Source organism: Balaenoptera musculus, chromosome 8 (assembly GCF_009873245.2).
Source record: "Balaenoptera musculus isolate JJ_BM4_2016_0621 chromosome 8, mBalMus1.pri.v3, whole genome shotgun sequence".
NCBI classification, from domain to species: Eukaryota; Metazoa; Chordata; class Mammalia; order Artiodactyla; family Balaenopteridae; genus Balaenoptera; species Balaenoptera musculus.
This window is the reverse complement of record NC_045792.1, coordinates 66,979,981-67,007,520: the sequence shown is the minus strand read 5'-3', so window position 1 is coordinate 67,007,520 and position 27,540 is coordinate 66,979,981. Positions and strand designations below refer to the sequence as shown.

General features: G+C 35.6%; 1 protein-coding gene across 4 annotated transcripts in view; it reads right to left on the bottom strand.

Annotated features, from left to right (window-relative positions):
- The window catches only part of FAR1 (fatty acyl-CoA reductase 1), a 74,421-nt gene that overhangs the window by 18,889 nt on the left and 27,992 nt on the right, over positions 1 to 27,540 (bottom strand). For all 4 annotated transcript variants that reach the window (XM_036860416.1, XM_036860417.1, XM_036860419.1 and 1 more), the window contains 4 exons: positions 21,226 to 21,421; positions 10,758 to 10,933; positions 3,910 to 4,089; positions 1,006 to 1,183 (listed from right to left, as the gene is read on the bottom strand). In XM_036860416.1, the coding sequence (XP_036716311.1) occupies positions 1,006 to 1,183; positions 3,910 to 4,089; positions 10,758 to 10,933; positions 21,226 to 21,414 (723 nt within the window). In that variant the 5' untranslated portion in view covers positions 21,415 to 21,421. The remainder of the gene's footprint in view (positions 1 to 1,005; positions 1,184 to 3,909; positions 4,090 to 10,757; positions 10,934 to 21,225; positions 21,422 to 27,540) is intronic.

Sequence of the window (27,540 nt, the reverse complement as noted above, 5' to 3'; positions counted from 1 at the left end):
GAAACTAGAGATTTATCATTTGAAATCTACAACTCCACATATATACTTGGTAGTTTTCTTCTAAAAACTAAAAAACAGACTAGATTCAGGCCAGAATATTTCTCCCCATCTTAAATAGAAGCAGTCTTCCTCTGAGATTGCAAATGACTAAGTAAAATCTTTTTCAAAGGCTACCTACTCTTCCATTAACTCTCTGCAAAGAGAATTTTTTAAAAAGGAGTTTATATCTGTCAAATATTTTAGCTAAATGGTGACGGTTTAAGTTTGATTTTGTGCTATTTACTAAGGCAGTAGCCTGAGATTGAGGGAAATGGTAAATCCTCCTCAAAATTACTGAATAAAACAGAAGAAAACAGAATAATGCCAAAGCAACAGAAGAGATACTATCATTTACTACCATTACAGAGACCTAAGTTTTTCCTAAATCAATTTATCTCTTATGTTTTCTCTTATTTCAGGGATTCACAAATACCGTAATGCCTTGCTTTTCTACAGCAGATCCCAGAAATCTCTTATCTTCCTTAGCTTGTAATCTATACAGGGAGGAGTCAACCTCTTGGAAGGCCTGCCTCTTTTTGGTACTAAAAAGCAAATGAAATAAAATAAGATCTGAATATTCTCATCTCTATTTCCTTCACCTCTGCAAGGGAAACTAATCTGCAAATAATTTTAAAAGCCAACAAATGTTGACGTGTCAGAGTCCAATCCCTCATCAATCATGAAGAAAACTCATGGTCTCCTTTGACTCCAGACAACACCATAGCCTTCGATTTAATTTTCAATTAACATTTTAAAAACTGATCTGCATATCTATACATACAGTATTACATTAGAAATAAAAGTACCAATAAGAGTGTCTCTTTCTACAAACGGAAACAACTTTGCCATAGTAAGCCATGTTCCGTAAACAAAACCTGCTCATAAAAAATTGCCAACTCTTTTTGTACAGAATTATGCCTTAAAATTCCCAATTCCAATTATTTACAAAGGTTTCTAACAACTTACTGGAAAAGGTTCTTTCCAACTGGCACCAACAATTGATGGCCTTACAATCGCCACATTTAGCTTTGCTCCTTCTTGTTGTACAACATATTCTGCCAATGCTTTTGTGTATATGTATGTATTAGGTCTGTCTCCTATCAATTTTGGTGTGATATCATTTACTAGGCCATCATCCATCCACCTGGTAAACAAAGAAATTGCATGCAAAAATATTTTCGGATGTTTTACTATAAAATGAAAAACCACTTTGCATATTTCAAACATATCTGTTGCTCTGACTCAAGTGATTTGACAACAACTTTTACTAAAAAAATGGAAATTAGCTTTACTTTCATTAAATATCAACCAGAACTCCATATCTCTTATATCCAGTTTCTATATCCACAAAGGTCTGAAAAACAAGAGTTCTTTCATAAATCATATGGTAGGTAGCAAAAGTGAATCAGAACTGATTTATGGTCTTTTTTTTTTTTTTTTTAAATCATTTAGTTGTAAGTATTCATATACTTCATATGTGTTTGATGAGGGGTGCTACCCCGAATCCAGTTGAAGTTATTTCATATTACACAATACATAGATTATATTTCCTTTCTAAAGTCTAAATAAATTCCAAAATACATCTGGCCCCAAGGGTTTCAGATTAGGAATTATAGATTTGTATATAATCACCATAACAGCATAACATGTAAATTATATACATTTTAAATGAACATACATTTACAATCAACATAAAAGGTCTAGTAATCTAAATATTTAAGGTGAAGCACTAAAAATTGTTATGCTCTCACTAGCAACACTAACAAATACTGGGGTAAATGATAAAAATAAATTCAACCACGCTATAAAAATTCAATTAGCAACCTACTATGAAGTCACAAAATTCTTCCAATTCTCTCAGTGTCTCTGAAGAAAAGTTCTACTATGATAATCTGTAAGAGGAGGGTGATACGCTAGGTGATCTCTATAGTCTTTTCCAGTCTAAATTTCTAATTCCAATATATTATGTACTTGTTTTCAGATAGTTTTTCTTCCTGTCTATAATACAATGCATACTTGTATGCATACTAAGTATTCTATCAGTGCACAAATGATACCCATACCAACTGATAAGGATGCATAAAATGGAGACTATCAAGATAAACTTTCTTCTGTATGTGGAAGTACTTTTTGCGTGTAGAAGGAAAAGAACACTAACAAAATTGAAGGGAGGTTGCTAGTCAACTTAGGAAAAATTCCATAGTGGAGATGAACTTTGACAAATGGAAGAGAGAGTTGCTATATTAAAAAAAAACAAAACTGGCTAAACCGAGGAAAGACTTTAGAGTCAGTAAGCCTCATCACTGGAGTGAGTTTACAGAGCCAATCTATGAGTTATCCTAAAATTATCTGTTGGCCAGTTGGTCAGATTTCTTTGTAAGCGAAGAAAGGAAATAATAGAATTAGAAGGTTATAGGCTCTTTCTCAGCAACTTCGATGTCTGGATATACAAACTGCTAACAAGAGAAAAAGTAAAAAGATTTATTAACTTCCACACCCAGCTTTTCCCAGAGATATTAAACACTTCTGCCTACTGACCTGAGGAAAATGAGGTAGATATTTGGGACCATCTAAGAAACGAATTAGAAAACAGAAACCAGGGAATTACCGTAAGAATGTCTCAGTAAGCTCCCATACTTATTAGTTTTCTTACAAATCTGTCCACTTCCTCATATTTCCAGGAAAGCCTTAAAGAAGTGGACTTATGTGTTTATTTTAGAAGAAAACTTGGAGAAGGAGCTATCAACATTCTGTAGCACCCTTGGGAAGAAAAGAATTCGACTGAGAAAACAGGGGATGGTAACTGAAGAGCTGAACGTGAATAGGATTCCTTGGAAGAAAAGAGACCTAAGAGCAAACAGAATAAAGGAGGAAAAAGCTCACAGGAATATTATATGAGGATTAACAAATATGTGAAGATACGGATACTGGAATTTTCTATAATTATCGTCTATAAAAGAAAAGACCCTTTATTTATTCTTGCTCTGATCCTGTTTGTTTGTTTCACTCGATGAGAAAGTACAGGCTGAAGCAAATGAAATCTTGGCCATGCCTATTTGTATCCATCAAATGCAAACATTTCTCAAGTAATCATTGATGACAGGATCCCAGTCCTCAGAAAGATGATAAACAACAACACTAGGAGTATCAATTAAAGGACCATGACTCCTCCGATTCCCTAATAATTCAAGGCCCCTCTGTAGATATACAGTTGACACTTGAAAAACATGGGGTCGGGGCGTTGACCCCTGCGCAGTCAAAAATCCACATATAACTCTACAGTCAGCCCTCTGTATCATGGTTCTGCATCAAAAGATTCAACCAACTGCAGATTGTGTAGTGCTAGAGTACTTATTTATTGAAAAAAATCTGCGTATAAGTGAACCCACATAGTTCAAACCTGTGTTGTTCAAGGGTCAACTGTACTCTATTGGGCAAAATAAAAGGATAATCTTTAATAAACTAGGAACTTGCTATTGAATAGGCAGTCATTAGTCTCCACGGATATCAGGCACTTCTTAGCAGCTAAGATTGATTCCTTGGAAAACGGAGACTCTAATACCATGGATGAGTTGTTCAGAGGCTTTCCTCCAACCATCACACCTGGTCAAAAGTGAAAGCTCTACACTGACTTTACACATTGACTTTACGGAGAGTCATTTAGGTACAAATCTATACAATAAAAAGAACATAGTAGATACATAATAATTTGTTGAATAAGGAAGAGATAAATGTATACATAAGTGTGGGTGGAGATTTAGAGAGAAAGAGAGAGAAACTGAAACAGACCAAGAGATACATGTAAATAGATAAACTTGGATCCAAAGTTTGGGGTCAAAGCTAATGTATATAAATTTCAAACAAACGTACTCTAAAGAATCAATCAGCTTCTTGGGATCCACAGGGGGTGGATAGACTACTTCATCAATATGCTTTCGATTGCAGTAGGCATATGCCGTTGATACATGCATGAACACTTCCAGATTCTTCATCTGTTGTGCAAGTAGAATAAGCTGTCGTGTAGCAATCACATTTAACTGAACAGCATCTCTGTAAAAGAAAAAGTGACAATAAAAAATTGGGAAGCTGTGTCATTTTTTCACCTGTTAAAAAAATCTTATTTCCATTTTAGAGCATCAGAGACAGAAAGGGACAAAGAGTTTTTTGTTTCTTTACAACTGACCCCTTAGCTCAGATTTTGTGTGTTATTTCAACATGAAGTACAACCATTCTACCAGTTGTGTTTACAATTCTTCTGATTATAAAATAAACTTCATATTAGGATTGTAAAAATAAAAGCACAAATTAAAATTCTTAAATTACCCAGAAATAGACACAGATAATTTCAGTCTTTGGCTTTTATGCATACATTTTTGAACTCATTTTAGACTTCTTTTGCCTCTTGATTTTTGCAAGCATACTGTTTTATGAAATGGCTATACCACCAGGAGAAGTAAGAATCATTAAGTAATTTTAAAATGCTATGGTAGAGTCATCAATAAGGGTAAAACAGTCAAAGAAAACTCAAAAACATTAAATTATATTAATATATAATGAAGTAAAAGTATGTTTACTTCTCTCTTTGTAGCAATTAACCCAAACACCTTTTTAAGACTACCTTACAAAATTCAAAGGGGTGTTATAATACACTTGTTACGAGAGGCAAATGCAAGACCCCAAGATGATCTATATATTCCCTTCTTGAAATTTATTTGAGGTAAATAATTTCACAAATGCAAAAGTATATATGCAGAAAAATAATCGATGAAGCATCATCTAGTAATAGCAAAAGCCTAGAGAGCCCAAATATTCACTATGAAATGGTTTAATAAAGTAGGTATCTTATCACAATGAAAGAATACAGCCATTAAAATAATTGACAACTATAAAAACATGGAAAATCTGTGTGAATAATATTTTTTAAATATATAGATTATGAAGTGAAACAGGATTAAAAACAAGACTCTGGAATAAGACCTGGGTTCAAATCCTGGTTTAGTTTGCCTGTCAGCTAGGATTAGGTGACCTTGTAAAGTCATTCAAGCACTCAGGCCTCAATTTCTTCATCTGTAAAGGAGAATATGTAATGGAGACTAACTACTAAGATTTGTATAAAGTTAAATTAAACAAAATAGCTTGCAAGTATTCATCAGTATTATTCTTAACATAGTCCCAAAATAAGCATTCAATAAATATTACTTAAGGGGTGGATTGTTTTTGCTTTCTATTATACTTTTGTTTATAACTTACTTGAGGGGAAAAAAAGTTGAAATACCCAAAACCAGTAATACTGTGAAAAAACTGGCAAAGTAATACACTGTTGGTGACACTATAAACTGATACAACTGATCTGAAAGAGACTAGGACAAAGTACCAGGAATTATAGAAATGACAGAGTTATTAATCTAGTTAACCCACTGAAATTAACTGAGAGGAAAAACTTGTTCTAACCGTAATTTTTCAAACAGAAAGAAATTAAGATTCCCTAAATTTGTTTTTTGGGTTTTTTGGTTGTGTTTTTGCTTTTGTTTTTTAATTGAAGTATACTTGATTTACAACGTTGTGTTAGCTTCTGGTGTACAGCAAAGTGATTCAGTTATACATATATATTCTTCTTCATATTCTTTTCCATTATGGTTTCTTACAGGATATTAAATATAGTTCCCGGTGTATACATTAGGACCTTGTTGTTTATCCATTCTATCTATAATAGTTTGCATCTTCTAGTCCCTAACTCCCAATCCAACCCTCCCCCCCCCCTCCCCCTTGGCAACCACAAGTCTGTTCTCTATGTCTGTGAGTCAGTTTGTTTTGTAGATAAGTTCATTTGTGTCATATTTTAGATTCTGCATATAAGTGATATCATATGGTATTTGTCTTTCTCTTTCTGACTTACTTCATGTAATATGATAATCTCTAGGTCCATCCATGTAGTTGCAAATGGCGTTATTTCATTCTTTTTCATGGTTGAGTAATATTTCAGTGTGTGTGTGTGTACACACACACACACACCCCACATCTTCTCTAGCCATTCATCTGCTGATGGACATTTAGGTTGTTTCCATGTCTTGGCTATTGTAAACAGTGCTGCTATGAACACAGGGTTGCATATATCTTTTTGAATTATAGTTCTGTCCAGATATATGTGCCCAGGAGTGGGATTGCTGGACCATATGGCAACTCTATTTTTAGTTTTTTGAGGAACCTGCATAGTGTTCTCCATAGAAATTGGCTGCACCAATTTACATTCCCACCAACAGTGTAGGAGGGTTCCCTTTTCTCCACACCCTCAGAAAAATTCCCAATATTTGCTATACTAAGTGAACATGACATAAATTACAGTATAGTAACATGATGTAATATCATCACATCATGAAAATTATAACTATAAAGAAGTTAGAAATATGGAAATTGTTTCAATAAGTAAAACTACAAATTCTATGTTTACGTTTTATGGAAAACAACATATTTTCAAAGAGAGACCACAAGAAAATTTTTTTAAAAAATAAAAATAGTTTTGAGTACTTTCCGAAATTCTTACATTTTCAGTATTTAAGAAGGAAAAAATCCAACTGTTCTTTTAAAAGGTCAGGATATGTCACAGATAGAATCTGGTCTACTTGACTGTAAAGTAGTTCTTTGATGCGTATCACATTTGCAAAACAGTGGGAATGGGAGGGTACTGTTTTGGAAAAGGTATACAGAGAATATCCTGTTACAGGTTTCTGAGGACAGAACAACAAGTTCTGGGTCACTAGGAATAAGAAATAGTTCATGAGAGGAAAAACTCTTGGGACTTATTTTTTCTTTTAATTTAATATTATCTGAGAACCTATGAAAACATACTGAAAGGAAAAAAAAATTTTTTAATGGACTAATTGGGTTGGGGTCTTAAAAACATGAGTGTATCTTTTTCCTTCCTTATCTCAACTGAGGGAGGAAAATCTGTTCAAATAGATATCCAGCAAAAAAGACGTTTCACAGAGAGGATACTGTCCACTAGACTATAAGGCAATGTGCCATTTTCTTTTGCATTTGCAAAACAATAGTGGTAGGGAGAGTGATGTTTTGGGAGCAGAACACAAAGGATATTTTGTTACAGGTTCCTGAGGATGGTGACAGAATTTCTGGGTCACTGAAAATAAGGAATAACTTGAGAGAGGAAGCACTCCTGAGCTTTGCCTACTCACCTCTTCCCATCCATCCGCACCTGACAGCGCAAACCTGAAGGCATTTTGTGCCCATGTAAATAACTCTTAGGATCTCTGCCAGGCTAGTATCCTCACTCTGTTTCACTACCATCCAATTTGTACACCTTGAACTTTAGGCTGAGACCCTGACATGTTAGATCTGAAAGCATTTAGTAGTACCAAACAAAAATAAAGTTCTCACTATGTTTTGGTTATGGGGATTCAACGCATCTTATATAACACTGGCTTTTGCGGGGGAGAGCAAAAATGAACAAATCTTTGTAATTATGGTCCATCACTAATGTAGACATAGAAACCACTTTAATAAAGGAAAAAACTCAACTTGAACTGCCAATAAATTTTCTTATTCACCTGTCTTCTATTGACATATTGGGTTGTTCAAAATCTATGCTGATAACACTTACAAGACCTTAAACCAGAGATCATGCTTTGCTTGACAGACACCTGTGAGCTTATTTAAAATGCAGATTGCTGGACCTCATCTTCAGACACTTTTTAATGTGTCTAAATCACATCTTATATAAGTTCCCCAGGCCATTCTGATCTCTCCCTCATCCACTCCCTTCCCCCACCTCTGAGAAAATACTACCTACATGAGATCTCATCACTATATTGCTGCTGATTTTATTTTAACTTAATGAAGATATAGAAACAGATGTCTATTAAGGGGACAATTAATCAATCAGGGTAGGGGACCCAGTCATTTGTAATTTAAATCACACCCTAGGCTCTTATTAAAAATGAGGATTCCTGGGTATTATCTCAAAACTAGAGGGTCTGAATTTGGCAAATACAGTCCAAGATTATGCATTTTTAACACATTTTCCAGTAATCCTTAAGATTCATAATACATTCTAAAGTTTGAGAATCCATGCCCTTAGGCTCAACAGTTTTCTTGATCTTTTCTAAATCATCGATCTTTACTTCCACTCCTTTCCGAACACCTACTCTCATGTTCATACCCTGGGCCCTCTCACCCAAAATTGCTCTATCTCTAAAATCTCATACTATGAATTTTCCCCAGACCACACTATCTGTCCTCCCATTTCTGCCCTTAAGCCTGTTTTCTGTCCTCATCATGGTCTCTAGTCTCCTGACACTTCTTTACTCTCAAGTCCAATGGCCCTGTTCTACCTTCACTTTCCTTACTAAGAGATACCATACCTATGGTCAATTATTTAAGTAACTCCCTTTATTATCCTCAATATCACCCTCTCCTCATCTTTTGTCAGTATTTCTTTATAATTCCTAATCTTGATATCCATTTTTTCCCACTTCAAGATTTATAGACCACCATATCTGAAAATAAATGAGCTCTGCCACCTCTCAACTCTCACAACACTTTAATGTATGCTCTTCAGTAACTCTACATTTTCTATCCTATTTTATGGTTATTTAAGTATATTCCATCTCCTCTAATAGACAATATGGACTTTGCAAATAGGATCTGTGTACAATTTATTTTGATTTCCCCCAAAATACAGAGTATAATGTTGGGAGTAAAATCTGGATTTTCTTGTCCTGGCAGTAAAGGCTCTGAACCATTTTTTATTTGTGGGCTAACTTAAAAACTGGTTATAAAGAATAATTGTTCTGTAAGTAGTTATTATATGTCAACCTACAGTATTTTAGAATGTTGTAGTATCACCACTTAGACATCAATATCCATTAAAATTGCTCCACAGAAGACAATAATTTCAATTAATGACTAGGATTAGGTCAGTAAATATGCATGCCCTGACAAGGAAGAGAAGAACAATAAATTTTCTTGTTCACCTGTCTACCTCCTTCCACTATGGTATCTCTAGTGAAAGAAGAAAGAATAATAATAAAAAGATTTCCCTTTTGTTAATCGTAACCTTGCTTACCCTGAGGGGAAGAGAAAGAGGAGAGAACATTCCCCAAAAGTATTACACTTTGGTCCTCCTCGTAAGGTTACTTGGATGAGTTTCACCCTAATGAATGTTGCCTGTCTGCAAAACAATTTCCCCTTTAAAAGCATCTGATTTTCCCTTTGAGGACTATACCATAATTATCAAGTATCTATATACCTTTTTCCTTGAAAACAGTTTCATAAGGCTATGTGAACTCTTTCTTTTGGTTATGAAAGAAATGAAAGCTAGAACTACAGGGAAAAATACCAGTTAGATGGACTATTTCATATTAAAAACCTACCTGTAATCACACTATCCAAATATAATAACTGGCTGATATTAAAAGATATGTATATAAATACACATCTATGTACACACATATTTTATGAAAATGAGATTATACTATAGTTCTAATAAGATTCTTTTGTCACTTTTGAATCCTGAACACATAATTGCTGCATAAAAAGAACTAAAATGTAAATAAATTATTACCACCAGATAATAAAGGATAAAGTCAAGATTAGAACTAAGGTATGTAATTCCAAAGCTCACGCCCTCTCCATTATACAGTGCTGCCTCAGCTTCCTCAAGTATAAAATGGATTTGACCATGATATTACATTGGGTAACATTAAGCATGGAATGAAATAATGAGCGAGAAAACACCCTGAAACTATAAAGCATTGTTAGAGGAATCTAAGGGACTATTATAGTATCCTCACCTGCAATATAGGCAAAACTCACTGTAATGCTTTGGCACTGAACTGTCATGTTATACAATGTCGATTAAGGTTTATACTTCTATACATAGACAATATGGGGGATAATCTCAAAACCCTTTACAATCAGAATTGAACTTAAAAACATTTTAAGAAGCCCTTCAAGCAATTATGAAACCTAAAGAAGTGTGCACCATTTTAATTGCTATAAGACCATACAATTAGATTAACATTATAAAACTGTATATAACATCAAAAAATGCTCTGAATTAAGCACCATTATTTGAAATGCGTATTTGTTAGATTTTTAAAAACATAGTGACCATTTAAAATGCTATTTTTTTCTTGAAATAGGGCATCTTGAAGGAAGTCCAAACCGTTTTTAAAGTAAACCTATATCCAATGTACCCTACCCTTAACACTGATACCAAAGTTTTAAAACAAAAACAAAGTATGACTTCAATGTATAAGCCATTTCATCTTACTCTGCAAAACCTGAGCCTAACTTTTTAAAATTTTCAGATGAATATGTGTGAAGTAGACAAAGCTGCTGGGGTATACACTTCTGAAAGAATGGAGGGCAGAGGAAATAAACACTATTAGTTGTTAAGACTAATACTCCTACCCAAGGTAAACTTCTCTTTCTTCTACTCCACACTTCCCATCTCTTGCCTCCTCCCTGCCCCATATATAAGTTCATGGCAACTTCTTCTAATAAACATATACTAGCTATCCGATGTTTTAAACTGTTGAGAAAGAAAATTCTTTTAATGCTCTGTAGGACACGGAATGCTACAATTAACAGGGAGCAAACACTTTCAAAACACTTTCAAATGACTTGACTAAAAAGTAGAATTCAAATTAGATCTTTTAACTATGCCGCAGTTCAAATATCACATAAGGACCTTTACTTACCTCAAATTTTCATTAAACCTTACTGTAGCTGCACAGTGGAATATAATATTGGTAGACTCTATGATGATCTCTTTATCTTCTTCACTAAGAGCCAGTTTAGGTTGGGTGAGTTCACTGTTGACTGCTATAATTTTCTCCCTAAAATCTGGATTTTCATCTCTCAATCTGTCAAAAAGCTATCAAAGGGGAAAAACATTTTAGGGCAGTATTTTTCAATTTTCTAAAACCCATCATCACCACCTTTTCCTCCCCCAAGGATCACTATTTTTTAAATTTCAACTACGTGAATCCTAAGGTTGCTTAAATTGCTATCATTCTGTATGAAAAACACTCTATGGGGTCCACATTATTATCCCCATTTTATAGATGAGGAAGCTGAGACACAGAGAGGTTAAGTAACTTGCCAAAGGACACAGGGCTGGTAGCTTGCAGAATTAAATTTTAACTGTCCATGCTTTTGTTGATTAGATTATATTATCTCTCAGAATAGACATAAGCAGTACAGACATCAGAACAATGTTTAAAATGATCATTCAGGGACTTCCTGGTGGCGCAGTGGTTAAGAATCCGCCTGCCAATGCAGGGCACACGGGTTCGATCCCTGGTCTGGGAAGATCCCACATGCCGCGGAGTAACTAAGCCTGTGCATCACAACCACTGAGCCTGTACTCTAGAGTCCGCGAGCCACAACTACTGAGCCCACGCACCACAACTATTGAAGCCTGCGCACCTAGAGCCCATGCTCTGCAACAAGAGAAGCCACCGCAATGAGAAGTCCGTGCACCTCAATGAAGAGTAGCCCCCGCTCTCCACAACTAGAGAAAGCCTGCATGCAGCAACAAAGACCCAACTCAGACAAAAATAAATAAATTACATTTTAAAATAAATAAATAAAAATAAAATGATCATTCAGATTTCTAAAATCCAAACCTTAATTTATCACTTCATTTCATTTTGGTTTTAGTCTCTTTTAGTAGATTAAAATACCATTAATCATACTCTACCTAAAATCTTAGAAAAATTTTAAAGGGAAAAACAAAGTATGTTAAAGGAAAAAAAAGTTGGTAAGCAAATGTGAATATGAAGCTGGATAAACTTGAGATATACATATAGGATTCTAACTTGAAAATAGAAAATTCAATATTCCTTAAGTATACTCAAAGGAATAAATTTAACTAGAGAATCAGATCCCAAAATAGTTACAGTATAAAGGTACATTCAATTGTGAGTCAAATTTAATTTTTTATCCCAGATTTTATAGAGGAACACTGATGTCACCTCCAGATCACTGTTCTATTACACCCTGACTCTCCACTCCATTGAAAGTCCATATTTGTAGTTTAAGCAGAGATTCTGAAATCTGGGGAAAAAAGTCTATAAAACATATATGGTACTCGCTTTCACCTTCCCAGGTGACTTTTAGTGAGTAACAGTCTTCCCCTCCACCACTGCTAGCTAGTGACTTCAATATTATTGTTTTCTTATGTTAATTAATAAAATATTTACTAAGCATTTCAGATGAACTAAGTACCTTCTAGACACTGAGAAAACAAGAATTATGACCTTTGCCTCAAGCTATTTAGAGTCTAATAGGAAAAATTAGACAAGTAAACAGACAGTTAAAATATAATGTTATAAGTAATAAAATAGGGATAATATAAGTGTTATGAGACTGTACAGGAGCAACATCTAGCCCTGCTAGTTGGGAAGGACCTGAGATTATAAAGTAGAAGAATAGTGTTGCAGGTAGAGAAAGTAGCATGTATAACCACCTAGAAGTAATAGAGCACTAATGTTTGGGAAATATAAAAAACTCAGTAAGACTTGGCCAATGACTGGACGAGGGATAAGGAATATAAACTCCACGTGGACAGGGACTAGGGTCTATTTTGCTCAGAACAAAGGCCCCAGATAACAGAGTGCCTGGCAAGACAGTGACATGATAAACATCTGTTAAGTGAATAAATTCATTAGGTGGAAAACACTGGGAGAGAAAGAAGTGCAGCTATGGAGATACGAGTTCAGTTTTGTGAACGTTGAGTGTAAAGTGTCAATGAGAACACCCCAGAAGACTGGTCTAGTAGAGATAACTGGCTCTGTGGGTCCTGAGTTCAGGGAAGAAAGAGCCAGACTACTGATATAGATTTTATTAACCACACAGGTAGCCCTGGGAGAATATCACCCAGGTAGCAGCAGTGATGAGCTCCCAAGGTCCAGACTATATGAAGCTTTTTCCAAATCTAACTTAAAATACAACCTTTCACCTCACATAAAACAGAAGGTGCTGAGTAATTACCTAACTGGACCTAGTAGGAAGAGATCAAGGCCAAGGACAGAATTCTGAAGAATATTTAAGGGGTTAGCAGAGAAAAGGAGCCTGAAAATGACCAGAAAAGTACTTTTAACACACTGAATTCAGACTTTTTTATTCTCCCAGATTGCCAATGACCTTTAATTCCCCTTCATATCAGATATCTCCACCACTACCATCAATATGTGATCACGCTGTTTTACAAGTTACATCTCAAATGTGATGCTCTTCCCTTCTTTAGCTACCATCTCTTTATTCAATACCATCTTTTCCAAAGTTTTATTTATTTATTTATTTATTTATGGATGTGTTGGGTCTTCGTTTCTGTGCAAGGGCTTTCTCTAGTTGCGGCAAGCGGGGGCCACTCTTCATCGCGGTGCACGGGCCTCTCACTATCGCGGCCTCTCTTGTTGCGGAGCACAGGCTCCAGACGCACAGGCTCAGTAATTGTGGCTCACGGGCCTAGTTGCTCCGTGGCATGTGGGATCTTCCCAGACCAGGGCTCGAACCCGTGTCCCCTGCATTGGCAGGCAGATTCTCAACCACTGCACCACCAGGGAAGCCCCTCCAAAGTTTTTAACCCACTGGTACCCCAATTAGTTCCGACTTTACTAAGTCCACTAATGCCCTCTTTAATGTATTTTATTCCCTTTCCAGAATTTATTTCATGGTCAACTATTTTCACTCCTTGCCAGCAATGAGGTTTACCTTCCCAGAGACATTCCTGTAAATCAGTGGTTCTCAAGTTGGGGCAATTTTAGCCCCCAGGGAACATTTGGTGATGTCTGAAGACATTTTTCTTTGTCAAAACTGGGATGGTGAGGAGAGGGAGCTGCTGGCATTTAGTGGGTAGAGGCCAGGAATGCTGACCACCCTACAATGCATAGGACAGCTCCCCATAACAAAGAATTATCTGGCCCAAAATGTGAATAGTGCTGAAGTTGAGAAATTCTGCTATAAGACAATGTCCCACCACAGTATATGCTCTATGCCTATGCTTTTATTCCTGTTTCAAAATCACAGAAGGCTCTACCTAAAAGTTTCTTAACAACTTTAAGTATACATATTCACTGCTACTTGATATAAAAAGAACTCATTTTATTGATTCACCAGAAATGCTATACATAAGTGGGAATGAATGGCCCTAGGAGTAAGTGGTGGGATGTGCCGGGGGGAATTAAAAGCATAAGATAAAATGACAAAATTTTAGAGTATTTTAGTCAAGTATTTTTTAGACAAATACTTGGGGACAAGGCATTTTTATATTGAAAATAATGGCCATATGTTTAGACTAAACTATAAAAGTTCAATGAAATTTCAGGCTTTCAGTAAAAGATAATCATTTTCTTTACAAATTAGACTTACTGGTGCAGAAAAATTTTAGAAGCATTACCCTGGAGACCCCAGAGAAGATGCCCAACTCTTTCACATTTAACTTAGGTCCTCAATTCCAACCAAGACATCAGCTTCAATAATTGCTCCTATCCAATCTCTCTTAACACCTCTACACTCTCTTCCTTCCCTCCTCCCTCTTAAAAACTCTCTAGACTGTAGGCTCCATTAAGGCAGGGACTCTTATTTATTCCTGAATTCAACCCCTTACATCAAGTCAAGTGCCCAGCACTGAGTAGGCACAATAAATGTTTTCTTAAAAATAAAAAATGAATAAGAATAAATAACCTCTCACTAGGGGGAGGGAGGGTGTTGGGAAGGGAATTACAATATACCAATTACAAGTGGTTCATGATAAAATGCCAAGATGAGTAAACAAAGGGCAGAGATGGCAGCAAAACACACATGGAGGCATTATTACTTAAAATAGGCCTTGTGGTCTTATAGCCCCCTTGGTGACTCCCTTCTCACAGGTTTTAAGGGAAGCAAAGAATTCCAAAAGGATTTGGCAAAAAATCAGAAAGAGGAAAAAGAAGAGACACTAACGTACACTATCTGAATAGTTAAGAAGTTTAGGGATAACTTCTAAATTTTGTAGAAAGGATTTTACATCCTACAGTTAAATAAAAATAAAAGCAACATGTTAAGTATCTGCTGCATGATGTCAAAGAAAAGCTACTGTGACATGACAATTAGTTCTTATCCAAAGAACTATCACAAAGGTATACGAAGTTCATTCAAAGTAAAAAGTCTGGTTAGTTGCTATGTAAGGATTTGCTAATTTTTTTGTTTTTTCCAACAGGACTATAAGAATTTAGATAGACAAATGAGCATCATTCTCTTCCAAAAAAAAAAAAAATAATGCTATCACTGACATTTCTTTGGAGGTATATGCCTATAGAGTCTGAGCCCTTGCAAAACTGAGCTCACAGCTTTCTAATCACTTTTGTTTCTGACTCCAATTTCATTCTCTGAATCTTTACTGCCAAGCTTGGGTTCAAATTAATTTTGGATGTCTGCAAAAGTCAACTCTCTCCTTAAAGCATGAACATTTGCCCCTATTCAGTATATCCATTAGAATGTGTCTGTAGGCTGTCCCCACATGGTCTAAGCAACACTGTACACTCTTAATCAGCACCAGTTCTCAAAGTGTGGAAGATCCTAGGAGTCCCTGAGACTCCTACTTAGGGAGTGCACAAAGTCAAAACTACTTTCATAATAAAAGTAAAACATTATTTGCATTTTTCACTTTCATTCTCTCACAAGTATGGAGAGGAATTTTCCAAAGCTACATGTGTAATGACATCATCACTCTCGATGGCTAATGGAATGTGTGCTTGTATGTATATTCTTTTACTTTAAAAATTTCTCAATTTTAAATGGGACCTAACGAAACTTAAAAGCTTTTGCACAGCAAAGGAAACCATAAACAAAACAAAAAGACAACCTTCAGAATGGGAGAAAATATTTGCAAATGAAGCAACTGACAAAGGATTAATCTCCAATATTTACAAACAGCTCATGCAACTCAATATCAAAAAAACAAACAACCCAATCCAAAAATGGGCAGAAGACCTAAATAGACATTTCTCCAAAGAAGATACACAGATTGCCAACAAACACATGAAAGGATGCTCAACATCACTAATCATTAGAGAAATGCAAATCAAAACTACAATGAGGTATCACCTCACACCAGTCAGAATGGCCATCATCAAACAATCTACAAACAATAAATGCTGGAGAGGGTGTGGAGAAAAGGGAAGTCTCTTGCACTGTTGGTGGGAATGTAAATTGATACAGCCACTATGGAGAACAGTATGGAGGTTCCTTAAAAAACTAAAAATAGAACTACCATACGGCCCAGCAATCCCACTACTGGACATATACCCTGAGAAAACCATAATTCAAAAAGGGTCATGTACCACAATGTTCATTGCAGTTCTATTTACAATAGCCAGGACATGGAAGCAACCTAAGTGTCCATCGACAGATGAATGGATAAAGAATTGGCACACATATACAATGGAATATTACTCAGCCATAAAAAGAAACAAAATTGAGTTATTTGTAGTGAGGTGGATGGACCTAGAGACTGTCATACAGAGTGAAGTAAGTCAGAAAGAGAAAAATAAATACTGTATGCTAACATGTATATATGGAATCTAAAAAAAAAAAATAGTTCTGAAGAACCTAGGGGCAGGACAGGAATAAAGACGCAGACGTAGAGAATGGACTTGAGGACACAGGGAGGGGGAAGGGTAAGCTGGGACGAAGTGAGACAGTGGCATGGACTTATATATACTAACAAATGTAAAACAGATAACTAGTGGGAAGCAGCCCATAGCACAGGGAGATGAGCTCGGTGCTTTGTGACCACCTAGAGAGGTGGGATAGGGAGGGTGGGAGGGAGACGCAGGAGGGAGGAGATACGGGGATATATGTATATGTATAGCTGATTCACTTTGTTATAAAGCATTAACTAGCACACCATTGTAAAGCAATTATACTCCAATAAAGATGTTAAAAAAAAGAAAAAAAAAGAAAAGAGGAAACTAGAAGAGGAATACAGCATAAAGCTTACTTTGATAAATCTATACACAGAAAAGGATGGGTGAAGAGTTGAACTGGGGAAGCAAAGATCATAACTACAGTGTGAATACCTGACTGGAAAATTGTTCTTGTTAACTCTCAGCACTCGATGAATGATCTAGCAATCCAGTATAAAATAAATCAATATTAATATTAATATTGCACTACAATTATCATAACTACTAAATCACTATCATTGCTATTACTGCTTCTATCATGTTTTGAGTTTTTACTATGGCCCAGGCTTTGTGCAAAATGTTTTAAATAGCAGTATCTTATTTGAATCAATCATTCAACATGTATTTAACACGTGGTCTGTGTAAGGTATTGTTAAAGTCTCAAAACTTTATAAAGAGGTGTTACGGACTGAAAAAAAAAAAATTCTCAATTTTAATCTCTACTACGATAAACATCAATAAGATACTTGAAATAAAACCTCACAAAAACAAAATCTCTTTGAAGTCCTCAATAATTTTTAAGAGTGTAAAGGGGTCCAGAGATCAAAAGTTTGAGAATCACTGCCTTAAATAAACAGAATCTTTCAACCTATTTGGATGATATGAAAAAATATAGCCATAAGGTAATAATATCAGTCTGCAATACACTGCAGTCAATATACATTATCAAATAATTTGCTCAAGAGTTTTAAAAGTCACTTGGAAAAAAGCTATAAATTATATCACGTTTTTTAAAAAGTCCTTATACTAGGCTACCAAATAGTTTTAATTTTAAAATGATATTGAATACAGTTTAGTCAATCTTCCCAGTTCTCAGGAAAAACTGAAAATGACCTTTGTACCTACCACACTTTAAGATGGCAAATTCTTCAAGCATAGTTATTATGTAGCTAGATTTTATGGTAGTAAATACTGAAATATTAACTCACATCTTTTTTTTCATTGTCTCTAAAGAATTTAGAAACAATAATGAAAATGACTACAACTTGTCTTTTTTTTTTTTTTTTTTTTTTTTGGACATGCCACATGGCAACCGGGATCTTAGTTCCCCGACTAGGGATCAAACCCATGCCCCCTCCAGTGGAAGCAAAGAGTCTTAACCAATGGATCACCAGGGAAGTCCCTTGTCTTTTTTTTTAATTGAGATAACTAACACTGGTTTATAACATCATATAAGTTCCACGATTAGGACATTATATTTTGACTCCTATATACACTACTGCGTGCTCACCAACAAAAGTTTAGTTTCCATCTGTCACCATACAGTTGACCCCCTTTACCCATTTCACCCTACCCCCAACCCCTTCCTCTCTGGTAATCACTATTCTGTTCTCTGTTTTCATGTCTAACCCACATCTTACTTTTAAAAATAAGTACGTAGAAAGTTCATGTGATAATTCCTTAATCTAAGAGTTTAAAAATACTAGCTACATTTTTCTCATGTGTAAGTATAAATATTTGTTTGAAGCCCTCTTCCTCAAGTCAAACAAGCAAAAATTTAAAAGAATAATTAACAATTTTAATTGTATTTTAAAAGGCAGAAACCTCACTTGGGGAGAGGAAAAGTGTTAGTAGGAATACTCCAGCACTTAGTATTTACTTTACATGCCTTATACAGAGTCCAGTAAAGCAGACAACACAGCTTGCTCTGACACTCTTCCAACCTGCCAAGCAGTTCTCAGAGCCTCTGCCCGTGCTGTTCCCTCTACCTTTAACACTCTTCCTCCACGTACCACATGGATTCTTCCTCACTTCATCATTCAGGTCTGTGACCAAACGTCACCTCAGAGAGAACTTTTTCTGACCATCGTATCTAAAGCAGCACCTCCATCACTTTCCATCCCCCTTTTCTGCTTTACTTTTGAACAGCACGTGCCACTATTCAACATGTTATATAGTTGTTAACTTGTCTCCCTAACTAGAATGTAAATTCCAAATGCTGGGATTTTGTTTTCTTCACTGCCGTATCTCTAGTAACCTGAACAGCTTCTAGTATATAGCAGGACTCACATCTTTGTGGAAGGGAGGGAAAATGGGAAGAACACAAGTGCACAAGAGTTTGGGGCAATGGGAAGAACGTTACTAGAGTATAACTAACCCTTGTGAGCTATACTGTCAACTGAGTAGCCCTCAAAGAAGTAGATTTGTTTTAAAAAGTAATTCAGAGAAAAGAAGTTTTTCTAGTTGAAGTAAAGATTATTTAAAGTTTTCATATGGGGACAAACTCAATAAACAGTGGGACAAAGGTAAATATTATTTTTATTCTTTAATGCCCTATTAATAGTTTCAAACAATTTATTTTTAAAAGGAAAAACAAATATTAATTTACACCTCACTGTTAAAACCCTGTGGGTCTAGGATTACCTCTTAATGGGGAGGAGGGGGAATAGAAACAAGAAAAACATGGATGCTTCACAAAAGAGAGGTTTATCTTTCTGAACCAAAATTATATTTGAATGGAAATCATTCTCAAACAACATAACATCTTAGTAAAGAAAACATTCTAAATATAGTTTAACCTTTTCTTAATTTATCCTTAGTCACTGTAGTGAATATTGGTGATTGTATTTTATTATAACGCTGTAATGTTAAGAAAATTAAAAGTTTTATTTAAACCCTCCCACACTTCTGTACAGGTCTTATTGTGTATCTTCTCTTTTTCTCTTAATTGTTTTTCTGTTATCATACTTTATCACTCCTAGGAGATAAGCTTCCCACTACTGCCCTAACCCATAAACTGACTCTTATTCCTTCTGATGTTAACCTCTGTTATTCGCTGCCCTTCACACACTTCTCTTTTGCTTTTGTCATCTTCTCTTTTAATTTCTGTAAACTTGGGCACCAAGTTTTTTGCCATTGGCTTCAGGAAATTAAGCTATTTTTACTCAGTGTGTACCAGCTACAACATTTACAACTAGTAAGGTATCCAACTCTCAAGATTACTTTTCCCATTTTATCACAAAGCGTTCCATCATCTTTGTCTTACTTTCTTATCTATTGGGGAAGTAATGCTATAAAGTAGAAAGGGATTTGTTATCAAGTCATCTGCATTATATCTGACATCTATTAGCTACACAACTTCAGACAAAATAACCACCTCTGAGATTCACTGTCTATATTTGTAAAATGGGACATATCAACATCTGTCCCTACCAGAGCATGAGCTCTGGGTTCAACCGTCAGAGTTCACAGACATTGGCTCTAACACTAACTATATGACCTTGTAGAATGGGAATAAGACCAGTACTTACCTTGAAGAGTTCCTGTGATAATTAAATACATATAAGGTGCTTTGCACACAGTGCCTGGCACAACTTAAGCACTCAATAAATGTCAGCCACTATTAACTATGGATTTCTACTGAAAGATCAAAACAGGCTGGAATACAAATCATGTCTAATAAATTATTTATTAACTCTAGAGAATTGTTAATCTATAATTAATCAACATATCTTTTGATACTTTTCAGCAATTCTTTCACTGCTCAGAGTAACTCAGAGGTTTCTAGTTTTGGTCTTTTTTGTTTTTTTAATATGTAAGTCACAGCTGCCCTAGAAGGTTAAAAGGTACCAGATACCTACCTAGTAACTAAAAAATTACGTAGCTACTATACCAAACTTACTAACAATGAATGTCAGATAAATTCTAAAGCTTGTGACTATGAAATAATTTTACTCCAGCTTATTTCCATTTTTTCTTAGCCATATTTTACTAAAGGTTCAAATGTACGACATACTCTTGTATTCTATATAAACCCTCTGTCATCATGTTCTTATTTGTCAAATGGGAATATGTGACTTTGCTACTTCCTAATACTTTTGTGGGGAGCAATTAGTGCTTACAAATCTTTAACTGTTATCAAAGCACTGTGTCTCACAGCATACTAGGAGTTAAAAACTAACTCATTATTATTATTCCGAAACTATTTAAACACCTAGTAATTACAAATAACCTGCCTCAAATATTCTAAAAACATATTAAACCTTTACCATAAAGGTAATTTAGAACTTGTTATATAATTTTGTTCATCATAGAAGAAAGCTTTTTTCTCCTACTGATCACAAGTCATATTCAGTTTACTGCCATTCTTATAGGATTTTTTTTTACCAATTTTTTTCAGGATACTTAAGAAATATACTCTGTTGATGATTACAATAATTACATGCACAAACACACACTTTTTTCTCTCTTCCAAATGATCATTTTCCATACTTACCTTGCCACTAATGACTTCTTCTACTCGCTCCTGGGGTGTCTGTCCAGCTTTCTGCCTCACCAAAACATACACTGAATTCACCTTAGGACACGACCTCAGCAACTTTTCCAGAAGTACCTTCCCTAGGAAACCAGTAGCTCCAGTGAGGAGGACATTCTTGCCTTCATAGTATTCTGGGATTGAAACCATTCTGATCCTAAGGAAAATATGACAAATAAGCATCACTTCAAAGATTTATGTTCATTGTTACATACTGAAAATCTCTTGGTATTCAAATAAGTATTTTAAAGGACAGGCAAAAATCAAAGTTCAACGTTAACACAAAAGGGGACATTAACGTTTGGCTCATTGTAGTATGGTGGAAAGTACAATGAACTGCAACACTGGCTTCTAATCCCTGTTTTCACCTGGACCACCTCGGACAAGTCACTCACCTTCTCTGGGCCTGGGTTTCTTTAGTACAGTTTGTACCAAGTGACCTCTAAAAATTCCTTCAGCAATAAGAATCCAAATCTCCACTTAAACCTCAGTTAAACCCCAAACATGAATAAGTGGTGTTTCTCTGTCTCCAAAAGTATTTATAACACCAAATACAGGTCAGCAGCAAGACTCAATTGCCTAGCTTGTATAACAGGGTGAGGTGTCATATTCACCTATCATCACCAGTTGAAACAAGAGGTAACACCAAGTCCTTTCTTTTACACGTCTGTAGTGACAATGTATTCAAAAGGTACTTAAATCTCCCTTTTAAAAAAGTCATAGTAAGAAATATATAGACTGACTTATCCTCCCTACCCAAATTCCACTGAAACAGCAGAAAAGAGAGTATACTAATAGAATGAACACACAAAAGAACCATGATGAGTGGAAAAAACAAGATGCAGAAGGACTCATGCAGTATGTCACTATTCAAGGCTCAAACACATTCAAAATGATGCTATTTATTGTTCAGAAATGCATACACATGATAATATTAATAAATGCATTAGAGAGAGTATAATACAATCAGAGAAGAGAATAAGAAGCTTCAATTGTATTTATGTTTTATTTAAGCTAAGAAGTAGATACCTGTATTTTATATCTAAATTTTTCACAATTATAAAAAATTAAATTCATAACAATCTGAAAACCCATTAACAAGCAGAAAGAAAAGAAGGAAGGAAGGTAGGAAGGAAGGCAAGAAAAAAGAATTTCCACAAGAAATAGATGAGACTAAATTGATAGAGAAGCCATAGCATAAGAAATAACAACCTAATAAGCAAAACAAACATAGGAAAGGACCATAAGAAGGCAAGAGCTGTCCCAACCCCCTAAATAGAAAACACCAAGTTCAGGATCAAGAAGCTGAATAAAAGCTTAGGGAAATTAAGGTAACTAAAGGTTGCTCACAGAACAGCAGAGCCACTCCTGACAGTCTTACTTCCTGTATAAACTTTGGCTCCCAGGCTTAGTATCCAGATCTGCTGAGAACATCCAGCATGGGTACTAGGGACAAAAGCGAAGTAGGGCTGAGTTTGAGGTTGCTCTGTACATCCACAAATGGAGGTGGGGCACTGGGAGAAAGGAAACAGAAACAACCAAAAGAAAAAACGTCTTCAGGGCACTTGTGCCCCAGAAATAAATTTTAGGTCCTCAGATTATCTGGCTGCTGCTGGCCCTTAAAACAAACTCATATAGAGCTCTCAGTAATTCCACTTGGAGAAAAGCTCTCTTGGAAAATCAGGCTTCAGAAAACTGAGAGGAAGGCAGTATCAGCTACCAAAACCAATCATACTAGTCCTTCAGAAATATGGATAACTATGGATCATCAGATATTTAAGAAATACCTACAAAATTAAGAAGGACTAAAATGAAAAGCAACAGAACCAACCACGAAGAAACCTAAGGTAATGAAAAATTTACAGGAAATTTAAATTCTAATAAATACTCTCCAAGTCATTCAAAAGAATATTGCATCCATCGAGTAAACTACTACGAAAAAGGAACAGAGAATAAGAAACCACTGGAGACGGAGCTCTGCCCACCACAGCAAGAGCCAGCTCTACCCACCACCAGTCCCTCCTATCAGGAAACTGGCACAAGCCTCTTAGATAGTCTCATCCACCAGAGGGCAGACAGCAGAAGCAAGAAGAACTACAATCCTGCAGCATGTGGAACAAAAACCATATTCACAGAAAAATAGACAAGATGAAAAGGCAGAGGGCTATGTACCAGATGAAGGAACAAGATAAAACCCCAGAAAAACAACTAAATGAAGTGGAGATAGGCAACCTTCCAGAAAAAGAATTCAGAATAATGATAGTGAAGATGAGCCAGGATCTCGCAAAAAGAATGGAGGCAAAGATCGAGAAGATGCAAGAAATGTTTAACAAAGACCTAGAAGAATTAAAGAACAAACAAACAGAGATGAACAACACAATAACTGAAATGAAAAATACACTAGAAGGAATCAATAGCAGAATAACTGAGGCAGAAGAACAGATAAGTGACCTGGAAGACAGAATGGTGGAATTCACTGCTGTGGAACAGACTAAAGAAAAAAGAATGAAAAGAAATGAAGACAGCCTAAGAGACCTCTGGGACATCAAACACAACAATATTCGCATTATAGGGGTCCCAGAAGGAGAAGAGAGAGAGAAAGGACCTGAGAAAATATTTGAAGAGATTATAGGCAAAAACTTCCCTAATATGGGAAAGGAAATAGCCACCAATGTCCAGGAAGCACAGAGAGTCCCATACAGGATAAACCCAAGGAGAAACACACTGAGATACATAGTAATCAAACTGGCAAAAATTAAAGACAAAGAAAAATTATTCAAAGCAGCAAGGGAAAAACGACAAATAACATACAAGGGAACTCCCATAAGGTTAACAGCTGATTTCCCAGCAGAAACTCTACAAGCCAGAAGGGAGTCACATGACATACTTAAAGTGATGAAAGGGAAGAACCTACAACCAAGATTACTCTACCTGGCAAGGATCTCATTCAGATTCGATGCAGAAATCAAAAGCTTTACAGACAAGCAAAAGCTAAGAGAATTCAGCACCATCAAACCAGCTCTACGACAAATGCTAAAGGAACTTCTCTAAGTGGGAAACACAAGAGAAGAAAATGACCTACAAAAACAAACCCAAAACAATTAAGAAAATGGTAATAGGAACGTACATATTGATAATTACCTTAAATGTGAATGAATTAAATGCTCCAACCAAAAGACACAGACTGGCTGAATGGATACAAAAACAAGACCCATATATATGCTGTCTACAAGAGACCGACTTCAGACCTAGGAACACATACAGACTGAAAGTGAGGGGATGGAAAAAAGATATTCCATGCAAATGGAAATCAAAAGAAAGCTGGAGTGGCAAAACTCATATCAGATAAAATAGACTTTAAAATAAAGAACGTTACAAGAGAAGAGGAAGGGCACTACATAATGATCAAGGCATCAATCCAAGAAGATATAACAATTGTAAATATATATGCACCCAACATAGGAGCACCTCAATACATAAGGCAACTGTTAACAGCTCTAAAAGAGGAAATCGACAGTAACACAATAATAGTGGGGGACTTTAACACCTCACTTACATCAACAGACAGATCATCCAAACAGAAAATTAATACGGGAACACAAGCTTTAAATGACACAACAGACCAGACAGAATTAATTGATATCTATAGAACATTCCATCCAAAAACAGCAGATTACACTTTCTTCTCAAGTGCACATGGAACATTCTCCAGGATAGATCACATCTGGGGTCACAAATCAAGCCTCAATAAATTTAGAAAATTCAAATCATATCAAGCATCTTTTGTGACCACACGCTATGGGATTAGAAAGCAATTACAGGGGAAAAAAAGTAAAGAACACAAACACATGGATTGATTTGCATATATTGAAGAATCCTTGCATCCCTGGGATAAATCCCACTTCATCATGGTGTATGATCCTTTTAATGTGTTGTTGCATTCTGTTTGCTAGTATTTTGTTGAGGACTTTTGCATCTATATTCATCAGTGATATTGTTCTGTAATTTTCTTTTTTGTAGTATCTTTGTCTGGTTTTGGTATCAGGGTGATGGTGCCCTCATAGAATGAGTTTGGGCATGTTCCTTCCTCTGCAATTTTCTGGAAGAGTTTGAGAAGGATGGGTGTTAGCTCTTCTCTAAATGTTTGATAGAATTCACCTGTGAAGCCATCTGGTCCTGGACTTTGGTTTGTTGGAAGATTTTTAATCAGTTTCAATTTCAGTGCTTGTGATTGGTCTGTTTGTATTTTGACAAAACAATATGTTACAAAATAACCAAGAGATCACTGAAGAAATCAAAGAGGAAATCAAAAAATACCTAGAGACAAAAGACAATGAAAACACGATTCAAAACCTATGGGATGCAGCAGAAGCAGTTCTAAGAGGGAAGTTTATAGCAACACAAACCTACCTCAAGAAACAAGAAAAAGCTCAAATAAACAATCTAACCTTATGACTAAAGGAACTAGAGAAAGAAGAACAAACAAAACCCAAAGTTAGCAGAAGGAAAGAAATTATAAAGATTGGAGAAGAAATAAATGAAATAGAAACAAAGAAGACAATAACAAAGATCAACAAAACTAAAAGCTGGTTCTTTGAGAAGATAAACAAAATTGATAAACCATTAGCCAGACTCATCAAGAAAAAGGAGGAGAGGACTCAAATCAATAAAATTAGAAATGAAAAAGGATAAGTTACAACAGACACTGCAGAAGTACAAAGCATCCTAAGATACTACTACAAGCAACTCTATGCCAATAAAATGGACAACCTGGAAGAAATGGACAAATTCTTAGAAAGGTATAACCTTCCAAGACTGAACCAGGAAGAAATAGCAAATATGAACAGACCAATCACAAGCACTGAAATTGAAACTGTGATTAAAAATCTTCCAACAAACAAAAGTCTAGGACCAGATGGCTTCACAGGTGAATTCTACCAAACATTTAGAGAAGAGCTACCACCTATCCTTCTCAAACACTTCCAAAAAATTGCAGAGGAAGGAACACTCCCAAACTCATTCTATGAGGCCACAATCACCCTGATACCAAAACCAGACAAAGATACTACAAAAAAAGAAAATTACAGACCAATATCACTGATGAATATAGATGCAAAAATCCTCAACAAAATATTAGCAAACAGAATGCAACAAAACATTAAAAGGATCATACACCATGATGAAGTGGGATTTATCCCAGGGAGGCAAGGATTCTTCAATATATGCAAATCAATCAATGTCATACACCATATTAACAAACTGAGGAATAAATACCATATGATCATCTCAACAGATGCAGAAAAAGTTTTTGACAAAATTCAGCACCTATTTATGATAAAAACTCTGCAGAAAGTAGGCATAGAGGGAACCTACCTCAACATAATACAGGCTATATACGACAAACCCACAGCAAACATCATTCTCAATGGTGAAAAACTGAAAGCATTTCCTCTAAGATCAGGAACAAGACAAGGATGTCCACTCTCACCACTATTATTCAACACAGTCTTGGAAGTCCTAGCCATGGCAATCAGAGAAGAAAAAGAAATAAAAGGAATACAAATTGGAAAAGAAGAAGTAAAACTGTCACTGTTTGCAGATGACATGATACTATACATACAGAATCCTAAAGATGACACCAGAAAACTACTAGAGCTAATCAATGAATTTGGTCAAGTTGCAGGATACAAAATTAATGCATAGAAATCTCTTGCATTCCTATACACTAATGATGAAAAATCTGAAAGAGAAATTAAGGAAACACTCCCATTCACCACTGCAACAAAAAGAATAAAATACCTTGGAATAAACCTACCTAGGGAGACAGAAGACCTGGATGCAGAAAACAATATGACACTGATGAAAGAAATTAATGATACAAACAGATGGAGAGATATACCATGTTCTTGGATTGGAAGAATCAATATTGTGAAAATGACTATACTACCCAAAGCAATCTACAGATTCAATGCATTCCCTATCAAATTACCAATGGCATTTTTTACACAACTGGAACAAAAAATCTTAAAATTTGTATGGAGACACAAAAGACCCCAAATAGCCAAAGCAATCTTGAGAGAAAAAAACGGAGCTGGAGGAATCAGACTCCCTGACTTCAGACTATACTACAAAGCTACAGTAATCAAGACAATATGGTACTGGCACAAAAAGAGAAATAATCAATGGAACAGGATAGAAACCCAGAGATAAACCCACGCACCTATGGTCAATTAATCTATGACAAAGGAGGCAAGGATATACAATGGAGAAAAGACA